At 39.2% G+C, this 22,825-nt stretch overlaps 3 protein-coding genes across 3 annotated transcripts; all 3 read left to right on the forward strand.

Moving 5' to 3' along the window:
* The first annotated feature begins 4,692 nt into the window (after positions 1–4,692).
* LOC139352818 (uncharacterized) lies at positions 4,693–7,802 on the forward strand. The gene is made up of 4 exons (XM_070995453.1): positions 4,693–4,722; positions 5,315–6,163; positions 6,375–6,990; positions 7,135–7,802. The coding sequence occupies exons 1-4, from the start codon at positions 4,693–4,695 to the stop codon at positions 7,800–7,802; spliced, it is 2,163 nt and encodes a 720-aa protein (XP_070851554.1).
* A 146-nt stretch (positions 7,803–7,948) lies between these two features.
* On the forward strand, positions 7,949–8,833 carry LOC139352819 (uncharacterized). Its single transcript, XM_070995454.1, has one exon. The coding sequence runs from the start codon at positions 7,949–7,951 to the stop codon at positions 8,831–8,833; it is 885 nt and encodes a 294-aa protein (XP_070851555.1).
* Positions 8,834–9,120: 287 nt separating this feature from the next.
* LOC139352820 (uncharacterized) lies at positions 9,121–9,960 on the forward strand. The gene has a single exon (XM_070995455.1). It carries the CDS (start codon positions 9,121–9,123, stop codon positions 9,958–9,960), a length of 840 nt encoding a protein of 279 aa, XP_070851556.1.
* Positions 9,961–22,825: the final 12,865 nt, after the last annotated feature.

A 22,825-nucleotide genomic window follows, 5' to 3' on the forward strand; every position in this document is an offset into this window, starting at 1 on the left:
GAGGGCAGCGGATGCTGCCTTGCTGTGGTGCAAGTTAATTTGCAGAAACTGCACCATCTTTGGGTCTGGGGTCGGGCTGGGTACCCTCCGCTTCCTCCGCTATGTCTTGGAGAACAGAGCGCCCTGGTCGGGTTGTGTCCTGGGTGCAGAGCTGCTTCAGGCTCTCAGTCAGCACCGAGTCGGTTGACACGTAGCCGGTGAGGGTGGCCTCTTCATGATCTAGTTCGTCGTCGCTCGGGGGTTCGTACGACGCACAGGCAGCCAGGTTGTCTGCCGCTGACTTATCGGTGTCGTATATACGTAGCTGCACCTTATCGAACCCGTAGTTCACCCGGTGTTGTTGGGCTGCGAGGGGTGCCAAGCAGGCCTGGTTCAGGAGGATAACCACGTTCATGGTGACTCGCTCGGTTTTCTCCACCTTGACCACCTTCAAACCGTCTGTTGGAAGTTTTGGGTTGAACCTGGTCAGCAGGCTGAGTATAGCCTCTGGTTCCGATGGTTCTGACGGCAGCCACACCCTCGCTCTCGGTCGAGACGGGATGTCTGCAGTCTCACAAAGTGCCAGCTTGGCCCCGGGGTAGACCTCGCCGACCTTGTTGATTGCAGCCTTGTAGAGTGCAGCCGATCTCTCGTCTTCGCAGGCGATCAACTTTACATTGCCCTGGTACCACCCTGCATCTGTACAATCGGGTGGCGGGGCTGGGTTTTCGTCCAGCACTTTCAAGGCCACTGACGCAAGGGCCCGTCTAACCAGACCCCATTGGTTTTTTGGGATCCTACCGCCTTCATCGCTCTGGTCGATGACACCAATAATCTTCCGATCCTTTACCACTTCCGCAAAGGATCTCGACCATGTGCCGCGGTTGGTTACCTTAGCCTTCTTGCTCGCTGGTTGAGCTGACTCCATCGACCTCTCTCGCTTGTTGCTGTTGCTGGTAGTCATAGCGATGTCGAAGTCTGGGATAACTGCCTTTGCCCAGGCTATGTCCTCTTGGATTTTCTGGTAATCCAATTTTGACGTCTGATCCTCACGTATCGGATTGGTGGCCAGCCGTTTGAGGATCCTAAAAGCCTTCTTTCGTTCAAGAGGTCCTGCCTGGTTAGGTGGTATCCTCTTAAACTCCTTTGCCCTGGTACTCACCACGAGACCGGCTTTAGCGCTCCCCTCAGGTTGGAGTGGCTGGTTAGCCACACCTACGCTGGTGGGAGGCTTGGGCTTGTCGCTATGGCGAGTTGGGCTTAGCCGGCTGCGTTGTTCGCTGGCCTTGGCAGGGGTAGACGTCACATGGACTGAGGTGGTCGGAGCCGTGATCTTGCTCTTTCTATCGTCGGTGGTTACGACTTCCGACGTTTTAAGAGTGTCGGGCTCTTGTCTGGTGCAGTCTTTTGTTTTTGTATTTGTTGAGTTCTCCATGTTAAACCCCACGAGCTGCGGAGAAAGGACAGGTCCACCCGGGCAGAGATCCACCGTACCCGGGTAAGGCTGACTTAGAACAGGCGGTCGCCACTTGCCTGAGCTCACCGTTTGAGACTAAGTTATTTTATGACTCGGGCTCCCAGCCAGATTGACTGTCGGCACGGTACGAATGACACCTTAGTCCAGCCCGGGGTGAGATGAGTTGTGTGGGTAGGGAAGAGGTAGGTTCAAGAGTGTGGGAAGGGGTATGTGTGAGCTATTTGTCGGAGGCGGCAGCACAAGCGCGACGTCGGTACTGCTACGGCGCAGATACCCGCTGACTGTCCGGGGCTACTTATTTGCGCTTCGTGTTGGGGGCTTGGCGGTAGCCGGGCCGTGTCCAACTTCCACGCTTATTCGTAGCTACCCTGGAGAACCAGGGCGCTCGCTATCCGCAACCTGCGACCCGTTCGGTAGCCTTCAGCTTGGCGCCCTCAGAGCCATCCCACTAGCTCTTTGGCCGAACCGAACAGGGACTTAAAAAACAAAAATAAGTTTCCTATATATAAAAAAGTATCTACGCTTAATGGATATTCTATAATTAAATATTATCACATGCTAACGATCTTTGATACGCGTTACACATTTTATGAAATAGATGGTTTAAAATCAGACTTTTTAATAGGCTACAACCTATTGAAAAAAATAGGAGCTGTAATTGACAAAGAAAAAGGAGTAATGAGATATGGTGGCAAAGAAGAAAAATTGATTTATTATAATGACAGCTTTTTTCACCAACTTTCATTATCCGAAGTAAAAAACATTCTTCAATTAAAGGAATCTATTGTACGAAAATACTTTGAAATGAAAAGGCCCAAATCAGAAATGAGTCTGAAGAGGCAAATCAAAGCAAAACAAGTTTGGATTCAAAAATCCTGAACACGCCGCCGTTGAAGTATCCAAAAAAAATAACAAGTTTGGGATTCGGAACAAGCCGTCGTTGAAATATCCGACAACAATGAAGTAAACAATATGAGTCAATCAAAGAAGGGATTTGGAAAATGAGATAGTAAATATTATCAATAAAGAGCACTCGAAGATAAGCATGCAAGTCCCTTTCAGGACTGATATTCGCGGTGAAATAAACACAGAGAAGGAAAGAGCTATTTATAACAAACCAGATTCTCATGAAAGAAACAGACATTGAAAAAACCTCATTTTCTATGAGAAAACACATGAAAATTTCAATTTAAAAATCAGTTCTTCAAATTAGATATCACATTACTTGGATACGTTGTTTAATACAATCTAATGAAAACCGACCCCGAAAAATATGTATTATTTTAAAATATCCAATTCGCAAAAACTTTCGAGAGCTTAGAAGCCGGCTAGGCCTTACCGGCTATTACAGAAAATTTGTACAAAACTACTCAAAAATTGCAAAACCTCTAACAAAGTATTTAGAAGGTCAAAATGGTAAAGTATCTAAAAAAATGTCCCGTATAACTTCAACACTTTTAACGAGCTCAAAGATAATTTAATTGCACAAATCGAATTGGAACAACCAGATTATTATAAAAAAAAACTCTAACGACCGATGCGTCCGATTTAGCTATTGGTGCTGTTCTTTCTCAGGAAGGAAAACCAATAGCCTTTATTTCAAAAACTCGAACTAAAGTCGAGCAAATATATGCAATTAATAAGAAATAACTTTTAGCAACAGTTTGGGAATTTAAAAATTTTTTGCGAAATTATTTATACGGCGTTAGCAACACAGAAATCTATACAGATCATCAAATTCTGTCTTTCTCAATCTCTCAAAAAAATCCAAACATCGTAATGAAAAGATGTTATTTTATGATGGTTACTCTCCCAAAATAATTTTTAAACCAGGGTCTACCAATGTAGTCGCTGATGTCTTCTCAAGAATTCAAATTAACAATTTAACTGACAATAACGAGTCGGTCTCAGATCAAAACACTCAGCATTCAGCAGAGAGTAGTTTTGATAATGTTATACGAGAAACCCGCAAACCCTTAAACCAGTGTAAGCAACAATTGCTAATAGCAACGGGGAAGTATACAATACATGAGACGGCCAATATATTCGGAAATACCAGACATATAATAGAATTTGATACTCCGGAAAATTTGTTATCAATCTTAAGAGAATATATTCCTCCTAACATAGCAATAGGTGTTCACTGTACTTTAGAAGACTTTTACAAAATTCATAATCCACTTAAAGAAAATTTCACGAATAAATTCCAATATACAAAAATATTCGTTAAAGATGTAGAAAACCATGAAGACAGAGCATTAATAATCGAAGAAACTCATTGTAGAGCACACAGGAGACTGGACGAAAATTACAAGCAAATTAACAGACTATACTATTGGCCAAATTTGAACAAAAATCTCCAGGAGTGCATAAAGAAATGTACAATTTGTATTACTAATTCCTATTGGTCAAGCACCCATCCCAAACAAAGAGGAAGAAAATCTGTATATCGACATTTTTTACGCTCAGAACTTAATGTTCATTACTTGTATTGATTCATATTCAAAATATTTATTTGTAAAGGAGACTCAAAATAAACTCAACATAGAAACCAATATTTTTCTTAGAGAAAATGTTTTGTCTACCCAGATTTACTACGAACAGGATGCTATATCTTGAAACAGGACTGTCGCCGCTGCATATCTTTAAAGCTGAAATGCGTTTGCCCGAACATAGGCTGCCACGAATTCTAGCGAACTATTTGGTGCAGGAACGTAAGCAATGGGTCATAGAATGGGAGACGCTTGCCAAGACCTACGGAGAAAGGTTTTAGTTAGGCGAGCCATCACAATAGTCGCAATGGGCGAAAAGTATTTTGGTACATACGAGGGTGGTCCGATAAGTACTTAGCCTCCAAAAGAAAAAAGAAAAATTTTGAAAAGTGGCAATTTTTTTTTCAGCTAATCTCCTTCCAGCTCGATTCTCCAACTTCTTTAACCCGTCTGAAAAATACGTTTTCTCGAGGTCTGCAAAAAAGGCCTCTGTGACGGCGACGACCTCCTCATTCGACGCAAATTTCTGTCCAACGAGTGACTTTTTCAAGTTTGGAATCAAAAAGAAGTCACACGGGGCCAAATCTGGTGAATATGGTGGATGGGGTAGCAGTTCGTAGCCCAATTCCACCAATTTGGCCTTGGCGAGGGCGGAAGTGTGAGCCGGTGCGTTATCATGATGGAAGACCACTTTTTTCTTCGCCAAATGGGTTCAAAAAACGGTGGTCATCAGCTTTCCGGGCAATGGGACAGTCCTCGCCTTCTTCGGAGCAGGTTCGCCGGGTGGATCCATGCTTCGTCGACGGTCACGAAACGGCGCAGAAACTCCTTCGGATTGCGCTTAAACAGCGTCAAACACTGCTCTGAAGTGGTCTCACGGTTGCGTTTGTTGTCCGGAGTGAGCAAACGCGGAACCCATCGCGCCGACATCTTTCTCATGCCCAAAATTTCATGCAGCATATGACCCACGCGGTCTTTTGACATGCCTACTGTCTCAGCTATCTCGCGTATCTTCAATCGGCGGTCTGCCAATACGAGATTGTGGATTTTTGTCACGTTATCCTACGTGTTAGCCGTTTTCGGGGCACCTGGCAGCAAAGGGCTACACTCAAACAACGATGCAATCTTGAACTTGCTGCAACAAAACCAACAACTATTTGAGCGAATTGCTGTAAGTCAGAGCACACCAAACACGCCTGATCATGTTGGTAATGACGTCACATTAGCGAATTCTCGGAACTCGGTACTCACGGCGAATTCAAATCTGAGCGAATTGCCTAAAATTCAAATCAAACGGTTCTCGGGCAACTACACAGAGTGGCCATCCTTTCAAGACATATATAAAAGCACAATTCATAACAAACAGCATTTGTCCAACACCCAGAAGTTCCATCACTTAAAAACACTACTCGTTGATGAGGCTGCCAACTTGGTTCGACACTTGGCAATTGCGGACACGGCTTACAACACTGCATGGGAACGTCTTAAGGAAAGATACAATCGTCCACGGCACATTGTAAACTCGTTTTTGGAACAGTTTATGAGCCTGCCAACAACTACAAAGATCAATGCAACAGTTCTACGGAAGGTTTCGGACGGAGCAAACGAAATTGTTCGTGGATTGAATGCGGTGAATCAGACGGGACGCGATTGTTGGATCATATATCCCCTAGAGAAACTTGACGCTGACACACGGCGCAGTTGGATTGAGCGCAGCATGGAGACAGATTCACCTACTCTAGAGGAATTCTTCAAGTTTCTCGATTCTCGCTGCGAGGAACTGGAGCTGAGCAAAAGGGAGCTTGCGACTGGAAGCAAGACAACAACACATCCTGAAAAGCCAAAACGGATCACACAATCGATGGTTGCGGTTGAAAGTAGTGGCTGCACCAAATGTAGTTCTACGGAACACACTCTATATGGCTGTCAGCAGTTTCTGGATATGTCTGGACTGCAGAGGCGATCATTTGTGAAGGAGAAATCACTATGCTACAACTGCTTGCGACCTGGTTATGGGGTCAACAGGTGCAAGTCAACATACAAGTGCAGGCAATGCAAAGGAAATCATCACTCCCTTCTTCATCTCCAACCGAATCCACAGGCTAGTGGGAATCTTGCCCAGATAGCGGAGGGGGACGAGCAAAACTTAAGCGCGTCTAACACAAACTCAGTGACACTCAGTCATTTGGCCCAAGGAGCGGGCACCCAAAAGGTTGTATGTGGACAAGGCACTGAAAAAACTACTCATCTAACGGAATTTAAACGAAGCATATTACCAACTGCTATGGTGTATGTTAAAAACGCAAAAGGTGACCATGTAACATGCCGTCTTCTATTGGACACAGGACCAGAGCTGTCGTATGTATCTGAGCGTTGCATCCAAGCTCTCGGACTGACACGGTCGGCATCACGCATTTTGGTTACAGGGAATCTCTTCCGTAAAAGCAGACACTACAAGGGGATGCAGCACCCTGCAAATCAAGTCTCGCATATCCGATGATCGTTTCGTTGTCTATGCCCACGTGCTAGGCAGAATCACCTCATCTCTGGAACGCCAAAATATCGACGCATCGACACTCGAGGTATTTAAGGATCTGCAGCTGGCGGATACACATTTCAACGCAAACACACCAGTAGATATACTATTGGGAAGCGAACACGTATGGTCACGGACGGTATTCGGATGGATAATCACTTCACTCATCACATCGAACGCAAGCAACGCTATTGCACTAACCACAGCAATGGATATCGACAACACGCTTCAGAAGTTTTGGGAACTGGAAAACGTTCAAAGCAACACAAAATTGGAACTGGAAGACGACCAGGTCGAGAAGCACTTTCTCGCCACCCACAGCCGCGATGAAAACGGGAAGTATATCGTTGAACTTCCATTCAACACGGAAAGTCCTGAATTCGGAGAAACTCTACAAGGAGCTCTTAAACGTTTCAAATCGGTGGAGCGACGACTACAACAAAACGAGCAGCTGCGGACACAGTACGTATACTTTATGCGAGAGTATATCAATCTGGGACACATGCGTGAGGTGCCGCCATAGGAAATCGATACTGGGAATCAGTTCTTTCTTCCCCACCACCCAGTGATAGGCCGAAAACTGCGAGTGGTCTTTGATAAATCCTTTCGGGACGCTTATGGTAAGGCCTTAAATGACACTCTTTTCACAGGGCCCAGTATCCAAGGCGATCTATTTGCTGTGTGCCTACGCTTTCGAATGTACAAGTTCGCATTCTCAGCGGACATCGTTAAAATGTTCCGCCAAATATGGGTAAACGAAAAGCACAGAAACTATCAGAAGATCGTTTGGAGAGAGGATCCATCCGATCCGATCAAGCATTTCCAGTTGTGCACTGTAACCTACGGAACGTCATGTGCACCCTTCCTGGCGGTACGAGTCCTAGAACAACTCGCTGTGGATCATCAAGAGGAATACCCGAATGCTTCAAAAATCCTACTGGAGGATTTTTTTGTCGATGATGTTCTTACTGGGTCAAACAATGAGGATGAACTGCGTCGAAACCGAGACGAGTTGATTCAGCTGATGTCGTGCGCAAATCTGGAACTCGGGAAATGGGTATCCAATACCTCATTCATACAAACGGATGATACCGCAGCACAAACGTCGCCAGTTAAGGTTCTCGGACTATACTGGCATCCTGGAAAAGACATTCTTACGTACAACATAGGTCTAGCGGCAAATCCTGACTGCACAAAGAGACAAGTCTTTTCCGACGTCTCCAGGATATTTGATCCTCTCGGACTCTTAGCACCAATTATAATACAGTTTAAGACTATTATCCAAAAAACTCTGGCTCTTAAACTTGGATCGGGATGACCCGCTCCCAACCAAACTAGCGGACAACTGGCTGAAGTGGAGAGCAGATCTAGACACTCTTCAAAAATTCCAATTACCACGCTTCGTTCCCAACGACGCAGACAATATCGAGCTTCACGGATTTTCGGATACTTCAACCAAGGCGTATGTCCCTTGTGTCTGCGAAGACAAGGGTGGCGCCACTGAAACAACAATCTTTGTCACGCGTGGAGCTTTGCGCAGCACTTCTTCTAAGCCAACTTATTCGTTCGATACCTTCTGGATTAAGCCACAAGAACATAACTGTTTTTGCCTGGTCCGACTCCTCAATAGTGCTCTCCTGGTTATCTAATGAACCAGCCCAACTAAAGACTTTTGTTGGAAACAGAACCTCGGAAATCCTTGACACCATTCCTAGGAAGGCCTGGCGGCACGTAGACTCCAAATCAAACCCAGCTGACCGCGCATCCAGAGGTCTGATGGCTGCTGACCTCATCGACTTCCATTTGTGGTGGAATGGACCTTTGTGGCTCCGGGACAAGGATCAATACCTGGTAAAGTTGAACGATACACGTTTTGGTTTATCTCTTTCAGACAAACGCATTCAAGGAGAAGTCAAGTCCAACTATTTGGCTACAGTGGCTGTTGCAACTCAGGTTCATCCACTCGATGAGCTGATCGCACGAGTTTCTTCTTGGCTCAAGCTCGTTCACATTGTCGCCTATGTGAAGCGATTCATTCAACGCACACAAAACCCGTCCTGCGATAGGGCATCAAGAGCTCTTACGTTTGGAGAAATTAAGGCAGCAAGGATCACATGTATAAAACACGCGCAGCACTGTTTCCAGGAGGACTACCAATTGCTCCTTGCCAAGAAACCCCTAAGGAACCGATCGCAGCTGGCCAAATTTGCTCCAATGATAGACGAAAACGATTTGCTGAGGGTAGGCGGACGACTGCACCAATCGCAGTTGTCACGAGAAGCAAAACACCCAGTTTTGCTACCAAAAACGCACGGAATCTCGAAGCTGATCCTGGAGCACGAGCCCTGAGTAAATCTTCATCCTGGCGTTTCTTCCTTGTTTGTAATCGTTCGGCAGAGATTCTGGATAATTGGAGCACGTAATCTCATTCGCAGAATAACACACGACTGTTTATCCTGCTTTCGTCAACGCTATCACACTCCCCAACAACAAATGGCTGATTTACCCAGCGTGCGTGTCACTCTAGCCCTTCCATTTGTCAATACTGGTTGCGACTATGCAGGTCCAATCTTTCTGAAGGTTGCCAAAGTTCGGAAGCCACGTATCAGCAAGGGCTGATTTGCCTGTCCGTCTGCATGGTCACCACGGCCATACACCTGGAACTTGTCACAGACCTGACAACAGAAACCTTCTTGGCTGCCTTGCGGCGCTTCATATCCCTACGTGGCAAGTGTAACAAGATCCACAGCGACAACGGAACAAACTTTATTGGAGCTAAGCGATCCCTTAACGAAATGCAAGAGTTGCTTTCATCACAACGACACAAGGACATCGTCACATCCACTTTGGCGGCTGACGGAATTCAGTGGGTACTCATTCCCCCTAGAGCACCTCATTGGGGAGGGAAATGGGAGTCGGCAGTTCGCTGTGTCAAACTGCATCTGCCCCGAGTCACCGGCAATTCAACGCTCACCTTCGAACAGATGCGCACCTTGCTTGCTCAAATCAGCGCAGTGATAAATTCACGCCCCTTATGCTACACATCGGATACGGAAAACAACTACCTATCACCCGCCCACTTCTTAATTGGGCGACCGTTAACAACCGTGCCAGATCCTGACTTAAGCCACATCCCTGTGGGCCGATTAGGATATTGGCAAAGCATCCAGGCTATGCTTCAAGGATTCTGGAAGAAATGGCATCAGGAGTATCTGACTACTCTGCAACAACGTCCAAAATGGACCACTTCAACACCCAACCCCTCAATCGATGATGTAGTTCTCGTTAAGGAGTCCAATACACCACCATCATCTTGGCACATCGCACGGGTTATGAAAACCTATCCAGGGAAGGACAACCTCGTTCGAGCAGTCAAATTGAAGACCCCAACAGGAGAGATGACCAGGCCAATCACGAAGATTGCCGTATTGCCCAGTTCAGAAACTGTGTTTCAGGGCGGGCCGGGATGTTCATGAACGGTTGCAGTCTTTAATAACCTCCCATCATTAGGCGCATAATGCCCTCTCTATCTTATGTAACAGAAAACCAACATACAAATATATACTCGTATATACATTTTTTCGCTTCTGGCAACGCTGGTACGACGGCGTCTTTTTTGTGAAATTCATATCAGTATCAAATAAAAACACATCCAAGTCGTTTATATTTCTAACCAATAACTATATTACTGACGCTTTCACTGTGGAGAAGATTCATAGCATTTACATGGGCAGGGGAGAAATCCTCCCACTAAGCTATAACCCAAACGTGATCGCCAGCGACACTGTGTGCCCGGTCTGCAATATGAGGGAGCAGGAAAACATCTTGCACTTTATAGGACGCTGCCCCATTCTACGGGAGATCCGCCTGCTGCATTTTGGTAAGGCACAGCTGCAACCGCGTGATGTATTCAATTCACTGCATGGGCAATGCTGGTCAACTCTCTACAACTTTATCAACCAGGCTCTAAAGTACCGAAACAACATTTTAACGGAAAGCTTTTAAATACTTAATATTCTAAATCCAACACCTAGTTGTTAAACTATTTGGTAGAACGATCTGATATACTGACTGTGCAGTTTTGACACTGGGAAAGCGGAGATCGACACACGGTTAAAATAACCAAGTCGAAAAATTTAGTTCTATTTTAAATCCATTCTTGTTTATATACAAAATTATGAATCCATTTAATTGCACACTTGAAACGCCGTTTGTTCAATGTTTTTTTATAAATAAAGAATACTACTACTTCTACTACTATAAACCAAGGTTTCAGAAATAACCAGCCTAGTTTTTCATCAACACAATTTAAATCCTTCGCACAAAGATGCGGTATTAATATATATTTTAGTACGTCTAATAAACAAATAGAAAGGGCCCATTCAACCCTTACAGAAATAGTTTGTTGCATCAAAGATGAACTTAAATTAGTTGATTATTCTGAAATTATAATTAAAGCAGCTCAGAAATATAACATGACTATACATTCCATTACCAACCAACGACCGTTCGATACATTATATAATAAAATCGAACATGTTACAATTCCATAGGTATTAAAAGATGCACAAGAGAAAATGTTAAATTCTCACAACAAAAGTAGAAAGATAAAGGACTATCTCGTAGGGGAAGTCATTTATGAGAAAAAACACGGGGAAAGGAATAAGTTTAACTCAAGATACAAAAAACAAGTAGTTTAGGAGAATTTACATAATAAAGATAAAGACAAGATAACATCAAATTTTAAACACAGTGTGTCTTAAAATACCGAACATGAATTCAATAACATATGTATTATTGATAGTAGCGGCTACCAATTCCGAAAGAATGGTTTATACGAACTATGATTTCTTCCTCTACAGGGATATGATTCTTATTTATGATTCATATGCTGACCTATTTCATATGAGAAATTTAAGTTTATATAAAGCCATAATCAAACTCGATTCAACACACATAACCAAAAGTAATCAGCATATACAGAGGGAAATTTCCTATGACTTAGATATTATTAAAATGCTTCTTTCACAAATTTTACCAAGTAGGGAAAAGAGAGGAATCAATGAATTAGGCACCCCTTAGAAATGAATAGCAGGGACTCCCGATCATGATGATTTGATAACGGTCCAAACAAAAATTGATGATTTAATAATAACAATAAATTTGTTATTAATTCTAACCTATTTACAGAAATAAAAACCTTATCTGGGAATCTTAAAACAATCCTTTCAAGAATTTCCATTCAGAAATCACCGACTTCGCTTCCTCACTTACGATCTGATGAATTTAATGGATATAACTACATTAGATGTTTTCAACACTAAAATTCTAATCGCAAACCTGTAGCAATTACTGACATATAAGATATATCAAATTTTAAAATTTTAATACACAAAGAGTTATTTGTAATATATATAAAATACCAGTATAACACAATGATGGAAAACTATTAATTGATAATCATGTCGCTAAATGTAACAATAGGTACTATGTAATTTTAAATTTTTAGACAGAAATATTTAACAATTATGGCTCTTTAGGCCCTGAAAGTACTTGTTTTACTATTCTACTAAATGGAGAAAAATCTCTTTGCAATAAAATCAAGGAATATAATAAAAAAATTGATGGGTAATTTTTAATTACTTTTAATAGTACTACTTTAATAAATAATATACCCTACACTAATCTGGACCATAAGATAATAGAATATGTCACTGCTAAACAGTATTATAATTTTTTAGTATCCGAATATCTTATGTCAAAGGATTCGGAACTATCATTAACATATTAACATATTAAACACCTTTACTCAAATTAAACAAACTCAAATCCCAACAACGTTAATACTGATGATAATAATTATCACGCTTGAATTTAAATTTAAAAAATATCTAATAAATTTATATATATATCATATTGAAATAAACACCGAAAATAATATGTCCGAAAATGCAAATACAACTGAAGATGAAATTATAGTCGAATTGACAAATCATCTAAATTCAGTTTATCCGTCACTTCCAATGAATCGCGACGATTCAATTTAGAACTCGGAAAGTTATCCAGCTCAAGATCCCAGCTTCCATACCCAATTTATAAACAAACTCTTTATAAACAATTCTTAGCTGAGAACGCCTTCCAGCTCAAGTGACCAGCCTTACCCAAGTCGTAAACAATTTCTTATAAACAATTCCTAGCAATTAGCTCCCTCACTTCAGTAGAAGTTCGTTATTAAGATTCAATTGCGCCGCGGTCCTTCTAACATAAACTAAGCTGGGTCCACTTAATGTAAACACAAGCATCCGGTCAACACCCGGCGAGCCTGCAAAGTAACACGTTTAGCAATCGAGCAGATAATTTGATCATCCAATTTCCCGACTCTCTTGAGTACAACTCTTGTCCAAATCTTAATGAGTTCCCCAATTCTCTTAAACCGAGGTTTGCTTATCAGATAATCGGCCCTTGGCCAGGCAGTCCGTTTTTGCATCCTAGAAGATCAATTCTAACAAAGAATAGTTGTAAACAGTAAGGAAAAGTTGTAAATAAGTGAACAAAAAATAAAAATATATTTTTATAAAACTGTCACTGTTGAAATAATTAATTTGCACCCAAAAAAGAGTCGCAAAATGAGCAATATGGCCGCAAGTATGAAAGGAAAAACGAAAAAAACGTGCGAAGCAACTTATAATGGCCGTTGTCGGGCTTTATCGGACTTGGACTTTAGACAAATCGTACAGAAAGTCAAACGACAAAAAAAGTCAGAACGAGAAGCGCTGCCAACCCTAAGAAAGAGCAGAAAGCGCGGGTAATTCTATTGAATAATTAACAATAAACTATTTGTCCATTTTTCCCTGTGTCCTCTGGCCAATTTACTTATTGCTGTTATATTGTTAATTGCTTATGTTTAATACATTGTCACCTGAGCATATTAGTGCCCGAGTCCTGACAGGGTCCTAAGCCGAGGGAGAGGCGTCCGATTTTCAGGCACCATTTTCCGTCAAAAGCTACGTCGTATTTGGGTCGTGGGATCTTGGTAAGCCTCTCTCCTCTCCAACATAACGGGAATAAATATTAAAAGTGCATGGAAGAATAGTATTAGTCCGTAAAGGTCGTCAGTCGTCAGTCCACACTGCCCCACAAGCTTAGCTGTCGCTTGATCGCAATACGGCTGTGTTTCGTCGGTTTTCCCTCCCCTTCACACATTCGTGTGCAAAACGATCCCCTATTGTCAAGGTTGTCCGTCGAAAGTTATGTCATTGTTCTTGACCTACTCCACTTCTGGCGACAGCACACCCCCTTGTTAATATATCGGCGTGCGCCCTGGATAAGTAATATAATATTGGCTAATGCATATGAAATAAATTTAATTGTCAATTATTTTTATTAGTTTACCACCTATTAAGTTGCACACATCAGCAAAACGTTAACTATTCACGGATACAAACGTCGCTTAGAGGGCTCTTGCAATTGTACATACAACGACAAGGATAATACTCGCCGCTGAAAAGATTATATTGGTCTATAATATTGTAAGAGATTGCACGAATAATTATACTTTTATGTTTATAGGAAAGGAACCGTGTTCCGCCAAAACTACCCTCTTTTTAAATCCTGAGCGATGAGATATCGAAGCTCCAGATCCTGGGCTTTGGAAAATATTATATTTTATATATATATGTAAATACACGTGCACCATAATATTGCTGTTCTTAAGTATACCTCTTGGGGCGGGTCCGTGCCAAGAATCGTCCAAGTTTTTTCTAAAGAAATAGGACAGAAAAATTGAGGGTCTTTGCAAAGGATGCGTGAATGCGACTCACGGGGCAGCAAGGATCCACCAAAGCTCGGATGTCAAACCGTTTCTCATCGGACCCCACCAAAGTGGACGCGGCTGGCAAGATCCTCACACTCGTGCGCTGCAGGATAGCGGCGCACGATGGGCCGGTAGGAGGGCTTCGGGTCGGGGATATCTCCTTCGGTGTTGATGAGCCAAGCGACGTCGTCGACGACGCTATCTGCCGCTGCTGTCTGTCTTGGGGTCGCGACGAGCGTGGTGATTTCCGCTGCAGACGTGGCACTTGACATTACTGCAGAAGGATTGGAACGAAGGCAGTTCGCACAATATTGGTTTATTAGGACCGAGCGGAGCCGCTTCAAGGCCGGGAGCCGGAGGAACCGTTGGCATTTCCTTAGCGTGTGGAGCCCTCGGCAAACGCGGCACCTGTACCCGCGTATTGTATGGATGATGCATATGATCGTGACATGTATGAGGACTGACGACACAGGATGTCATGTGCAGCCGATAGCGCTTCCAAGAGCGAACAGCTATAATTTTATATATATGAGTATATATATATATATATATCTATGCATCTGCGATGCAATTTATAATTAATACAAATTGTACAGACCTTAATTTTTTTACCTAGGTAACATTTTATACATATATATCTCTAGAAAATTAAAAAAAAATTAAATAATTAATTAACTATAAATGCCTAATGCAACAAAAATGGCAGGAAAACGTAGAAACTAATCAAGAATTAGAGAATACGTATAGAGAAATATATGAAAATAAGAAAGACATGAAAGAAGCGAGAAAACAAAAGTGCCCTGCAGATTGTAAAGGGCCTTTCGGAAATACAGATTGCGAATATACATGTCACAACAAAAACTAAATATATGAAAATAAAAAAAAATTAAATATGAATAAAATTTTTTTTAAATGAACAGTAATGCAATTTCTAAAGCCGAATTTAAATACATTACAGAAATAATACCCAAAATGGTTTAATTGATACTAAAACAGTGGACTGCACTGCAGACGTAATTAATAAAATCGAATCAAAAACTATTGATACCGAACTAACAAACATATTATTATCAATAATTGTTTTCATTATGAGTGCATACATTTTGTATAAAGCCTATATGTACCACAACAAGTGTGTATCAAAAAGGGCCATAAACAGAAGACAGGCTAACGATCTGGATAAGATTTAAATTAATAAATCACAAACAATTGTTATAAAAATATGTTTTAAAACAAAAACAAAATACAATATATGTATATGCACACAGTGACATATTAAAAAGAGAGAATTAAATGTTTTCTCAGAAAAGGTCCTTTTGACACAGATACAAATTATTAAAAACTAAAAATGAATACACAGGACTGCATTAGAATTACTATTGACAATGAACCAAATTTTGAGAATAGGGTATTAGCCATAGGTAGAAACAGAGCAGAGCCTCTATTAATTTCAGATTTTGAACATGAGTATACGAATAGGTACAACCTAGAGTTCTTTCCGCTTATTCATTGCAACTGCACGCAAAAAGCAATAGTACTGTCTACCGTAAGAAACGGTTGAGTATTCTCGGAAATAGACATACACACATACACATAAATGTGCTAAAAATTATGCACAATTAATACAAAAAAAAAGTAATAAAATCTTATTATGGAATAGGAGCTATTAACTCTTTATATACGAGAATTAAAGGACACCTTTGAGAAGTCTTACAAATGTATAAACCAAAATAGGCCAATACATAATACATACAATAGTAAAATCTAATAACTGTCAAAGATACGTATAATTTAAATATATCGATACCGACAATTTTAAATACCTCTTTGACAATAGATCAAGAAATAGACCTAACGGAAAATGAAGATTCCGATTCGAGCGAAGGAATTGAAATAATAGAAAAAGATCTAAATGATCTAACAATTCCAGTTATAACAGTAACAGAAGCAGAAGAAGAAGAAGATATAGAATCAGAAATAAGTGTGCCAGACATAAAAGAAAACATAATGGCAGATCCAGCAGCCCAAAGGGCATTTATAAAAGATATCTCGAATGCCATCCCGGACCTTAACGGGCAAAAGACACATCTTTAAAAATTTATAACAGCCTTGAAGTTGGTTAACTTGAACCACTTTCGAAGATTTGGGTGTAGAAGTCATTAAATCAAAAATTATATGATCTACACCATACAAGGTACAGAGCATGGCCGCCTTAAAACAATTTTAGAGGCAAGCAACTTCTCAACTATGAATAAAGCTGTCACTAAGTACTTACAATGCAGTACTGAAATGACGGGCAATGCAAACTCAATATTGTACACACAAAGAGGAAACAACTATCGCGTTAACAATTTCAGAAATAATTACCGCGGTAGATGTAATAACCGAGGTAATTATCAGTATAACGGGTATTACCAAAATAATGTCTATAACCAAAATAACAGTTATAACCGAAAATATAATAATGAGACCAACAACAATTACAGCGGCCGTGGTAATTATAGAGCAGTGGTCGGCAGCGGCCTATCTTGTGAGCATAGGGAAGTGTTCTGCCCATCCTCTGCTCGCTCACGTATAACGTACATGTTCGTGTGACTTCGGCATGGGTCTTCGGGTCATTTTTTTCTGAACTTCGGCTCGCTTTTTTGTTGCTGCGGCAGAGGATCTCAGTGCAAAGCAGAGAAACGTCTCGCTTCAGCACGCCGCGCGCAAACTTCGTGTTTGTTACACTCACACTAATGCAGTGGTCGGCAGCGGCCTATCTAGTGAGCATAGGGAAGTGTTCTGCCCAATAACAACAAACAGACAAAACTATAATAATAATGTCCGACTGGTACAAGCCACGTCGGAAAACCAATAAAGACCGTTAAGATAAAAAACCCTGTAAAGAATACGGTTCACGCTATCAATCGTAACTTCAATCTTTTTTCTTTTTTAAAAATGAACAAACAAATAAATTATATACATTATTAGTTGATACAGGTGCAGACATCTCTTTAATAAAAGAAACTTCGGACTCATTTAAAAATTTTGACTATAAAAATATTACCCAAATATCAAGTGTTGGTGAAGGAACAACCAACTCAAAAGGATTAGTATCAATAGAACATAATTTTCATATAGTAACATCAAATTTTCCTATTCCATGTGATTGAATTATAGGCATAGATTCTATGAAAAATGCAACTGTCAAATAGATCTAAAACCAGAAAATGATTGGCTCATACTGAGACCAGATAACCTCTATAATCCCATTCATCCCAAAATAATTTGACAATTTAACCAGCAAAATCCGAAGTAGTCCTAAAAATTGTTATAAATTCAGCAACCAGGTATATATTAATATCAAACCAAGAAATCCAAAACGGAGTATTCGTTGGAAATTCCATTGCAGATCCTAAAAACACTTTTGTCCCAATTTTGAATACAACTGATAAAACTGCAATCATTCGATTAAATACATTGAAAGTTGAACCATTGGATGATTACGACATAATTAAATCTAATAAAAATTAAAACAAAGAAGAAATTTTAGACATACTGAAAAAAAATTTTGCACCTCAGTTCAAGGAAACACTTAATAAATTATGCACGAAATACACAGATATATTCGGAATAGAATCCAAATCGATATCAACTAATAATTTAAAAAAAAAAAGTAAGAATGAAAGATAAAGAAATATAGAATTCCACACAGTCAAAAAGACGAAGTAGAAAAATTAATTAAAGACAAAATAGTAGAAACTTCAGTTTCTGAATACAACAGTCCATTATTATTCGTCCCAAAAATATCATTACCAGGTTGCGATACTAAGAGATGGCATTTAGTAATTGATTACCGCCAAATTAACAAAAAAAAATTTATCATATAAATATCCACTATCAAGAATAGACGATATTCTTGCCCAACTAGGTAGAGCTAAATACTTTTCATGTTTAGATTTGTTGTCAGGATTTCATCAAATAGAACTCGAAGAAACGTCTAGAAATGTAACGTCCTTTTCCACGAGCAATGGCTCCTATCGCTTCACGCGAATACCTTATGGTTTAAAAATAGCGCCAAATTCTTTTCAAAGAATGTGACAATTGCATATTCAGGTATAGAACCTTCACAGGCATTTTTGTATATGGATGACATGTCATAAGTTGTTCAGAAAAGCACACGATTAAAAATCTCAAAAACGTTTTTGATTTATGTAGGAAACACAACACAACTAAACATTCGAATAAAATTCAATTGATGATACCCACACTACTGCATTATCCAGATTTTAAGCAGTTCTAACTCAAGATTACAATAACACCAAGCTATCAGTAGCCTATGCATTAAGATTATTTACAAAAGGAGAAAGCAACAAAAATACAACTGAACAAGAGTTAGCAGCTATCCACTGGGCGATAAATTATTTTTGACCATATATTTATGGAAGACATTTCACAGTCAAAACAGACCATAGGCCATTAACTTACTTATTTTCAATGACAAGCCCGAGCTCAAAACTAACATGAATGAGATAAGACTTAGAAGAATATGATTTTACTGTAGAATATTTTAAGGGAAAGGAAAATCATATAGCCGACGCGCTTTCAAGAATAACTATAACGGACTTTAAAAATATTCAAACGAATAATAAAGTTCTGGGAGTCACTATCAGAAAGGGAAAGGAAAATCATATAGCCGACGCGCTTTCAAGAATAAATATAACGGACTTTAAAAATATTCAAACGAATAATAAAGTTCTGGGAGTCACTATCAGAAACCAAAGTAAACAGAAAAATTTCTGCGCAGGAAAAGAAAAGAAAAAATATATTATGCACAATTAATACAAAAAAAAAGTAATAAAATCTTATTATGGAATAGGAGCTATTAACTCTTTATATACGAGAATTAAAGGACACCTTTGAGAAGTCTTACAAATGTATAAACCAAAATAGGCCAATACATAATACATACAATAGTAAAATCTAATAACTGTCAAAGATACGTATAATTTAAATATATCGATACCGACAATTTTAAATACCTCTTTGACAATAGATCAAGAAATAGACCTAACGGAAAACGAAGATTCCGATTCGAGCGAAGGAATTGAAATAATAGAAAAAGATCTAAATGATCTAACAATTCCAGTTATAACAGTAACAGAAGCAGAAGAAGAAGAAGATATAGAATCAGAAATAAGTGTGCCAGACATAAAAGAAAACATAATGGCAGATCCAGCAGCCCAAAGGGCATTTATAAAAGATATCTCGAATGCCATCCCGGACCTTAACGGGCAAAAGACACATCTTTAAAAATTTATAACAGCCTTGAAGTTGGTTAACTTGAACCACTTTCGAAGATTTGGGTGTAGAAGTCATTAAATCAAAAATTATATGATCTACACCATACAAGGTACAGAGCATGGCCGCCTTAAAACAATTTTAGAGGCAAGCAACTTCTCAACTATGAATAAAGCTGTCACTAAGTACTTACAATGCAGTACTGAAATGACGGGCAATGCAAACTCAATATTGTACACACAAAGAGGAAACAACTATCGCGTTAACAATTTCAGAAATAATTACCGCGGTAGATGTAATAACCGAGGTAATTATCAGTATAACGGGTATTACCAAAATAATGTCTATAACCAAAATAACAGTTATAACCGAAAATATAATAATGAGACCAACAACAATTACAGCGGCCGTGGTAATTATAGAGCAGTGGTCGGCAGCGGCCTATCTTGTGAGCATAGGGAAGTGTTCTGCCCATCCTCTGCTCGCTCACGTATAACGTACATGTTCGTGTGACTTCGGCATGGGTCTTCGGGTCATTTTTTTCTGAACTTCGGCTCGCTTTTTTGTTGCTGCGGCAGAGGATCTCAGTGCAAAGCAGAGAAACGTCTCGCTTCAGCACGCCGCGCGCAAACTTCGTGTTTGTTACACTCACACTAATGCAGTGGTCGGCAGCGGCCTATCTAGTGAGCATAGGGAAGTGTTCTGCCCAATAACAACAAACAGACAAAACTATAATAATAATGTCCGACTGGTACAAGCCACGTCGGAAAACCAATAAAGACCGTTAAGATAAAAAACCCTGTAAAGAATACGGTTCACGCTATCAATCGTAACTTCAATCTTTTTTCTTTTTTAAAAATGAACAAACAAATAAATTATATACATTATTAGTTGATACAGGTGCAGACATCTCTTTAATAAAAGAAACTTCGGACTCATTTAAAAATTTTGACTATAAAAATATTACCCAAATATCAAGTGTTGGTGAAGGAACAACCAACTCAAAAGGATTAGTATCAATAGAACATAATTTTCATATAGTAACATCAAATTTTCCTATTCCATGTGATTGAATTATAGGCATAGATTCTATGAAAAATGCAACTGTCAAATAGATCTAAAACCAGAAAATGATTGGCTCATACTGAGACCAGATAACCTCTATAATCCCATTCATACCAAAATAATTTGACAATTTAACCAGCAAAATCCGAAGTAGTCCTAAAAATTGTTATAAATTCAGCAACCAGGTATATATTAATATCAAACCAAGAAATCCAAAACGGAGTATTCGTTGGAAATTCCATTGCAGATCCTAAAAACACTTTTGTCCCAATTTTGAATACAACTGATAAAACTGCAATCATTCGATTAAATACATTGAAAGTTGAACCATTGGATGATTACGACATAATTAAATCTAATAAAAATTAAAACAAAGAAGAAATTTTAGACATACTGAAAAAAAATTTTGCACCTCAGTTCAAGGAAACACTTAATAAATTATGCACGAAATACACAGATATATTCGGAATAGAATCCAAATCGATATCAACTAATAATTTTAAAAAAAAAAGTAAGAATGAAAGATAAAGAAATATAGAATTCCACACAGTCAAAAAGACGAAGTAGAAAAATTAATTAAAGACAAAATAGTAGAAACTTCAGTTTCTGAATACAACAGTCCATTATTATTCGTCCCAAAAATATCATTACCAGGTTGCGATACTAAGAGATGGCATTTAGTAATTGATTACCGCCAAATTAACAAAAAAAAATTTATCATATAAATATCCACTATCAAGAATAGACGATATTCTTGCCCAACTAGGTAGAGCTAAATACTTTTCATGTTTAGATTTGTTGTCAGGATTTCATCAAATAGAACTCGAAGAAACGTCTAGAAATGTAACGTCCTTTTCCACGAGCAATGGCTCCTATCGCTTCACGCGAATACCTTATGGTTTAAAAATAGCGCCAAATTCTTTTCAAAGAATGTGACAATTGCATATTCAGGTATAGAACCTTCACAGGCATTTTTGTATATGGATGACATGTCATAAGTTGTTCAGAAAAGCACACGATTAAAAATCTCAAAAACGTTTTTGATTTATGTAGGAAACACAACACAACTAAACATTCGAATAAAATTCAATTGATGATACCCACACTACTGCATTATCCAGATTTTAAGCAGTTCTAACTCAAGATTACAATAACACCAAGCTATCAGTAGCCTATGCATTAAGATTATTTACAAAAGGAGAAAGCAACAAAAATACAACTGAACAAGAGTTAGCAGCTATCCACTGGGCGATAAATTATTTTTGACCATATATTTATGGAAGACATTTCACAGTCAAAACAGACCATAGGCCATTAACTTACTTATTTTCAATGACAAGCCCGAGCTCAAAACTAACATGAATGAGATAAGACTTAGAAGAATATGATTTTACTGTAGAATATTTTAAGGGAAAGGAAAATCATATAGCCGACGCGCTTTCAAGAATAACTATAACGGACTTTAAAAATATTCAAACGAATAATAAAGTTCTGGGAGTCACTATCAGAAAGGGAAAGGAAAATCATATAGCCGACGCGCTTTCAAGAATAAATATAACGGACTTTAAAAATATTCAAACGAATAATAAAGTTCTGGGAGTCACTATCAGAAACCAAAGTAAACAGAAAAATTTCTGCGCAGGAAAAGAAAAGAAAAAATATATTATGCACAATTAATACAAAAAAAAAGTAATAAAATCTTATTATGGAATAGGAGCTATTAACTCTTTATATACGAGAATTAAAGGACACCTTTGAGAAGTCTTACAAATGTATAAACCAAAATAGGCCAATACATAATACATACAATAGTAAAATCTAATAACTGTCAAAGATACGTATAATTTAAATATATCGATACCGACAATTTTAAATACCTCTTTGACAATAGATCAAGAAATAGACCTAACGGAAAACGAAGATTCCGATTCGAGCGAAGGAATTGAAATAATAGAAAAAGATCTAAATGATCTAACAATTCCAGTTATAACAGTAACAGAAGCAGAAGAAGAAGAAGATATAGAATCAGAAATAAGTGTGCCAGACATAAAAGAAAACATAATGGCAGATCCAGCAGCCCAAAGGGCATTTATAAAAGATATCTCGAATGCCATCCCGGACCTTAACGGGCAAAAGACACATCTTTAAAAATTTATAACAGCCTTGAAGTTGGTTAACTT

Source organism: Drosophila suzukii, chromosome 3, assembly GCF_043229965.1.
Source record: "Drosophila suzukii chromosome 3, CBGP_Dsuzu_IsoJpt1.0, whole genome shotgun sequence".
Classification (NCBI taxonomy): Eukaryota; Metazoa; Arthropoda; class Insecta; order Diptera; family Drosophilidae; genus Drosophila; species Drosophila suzukii.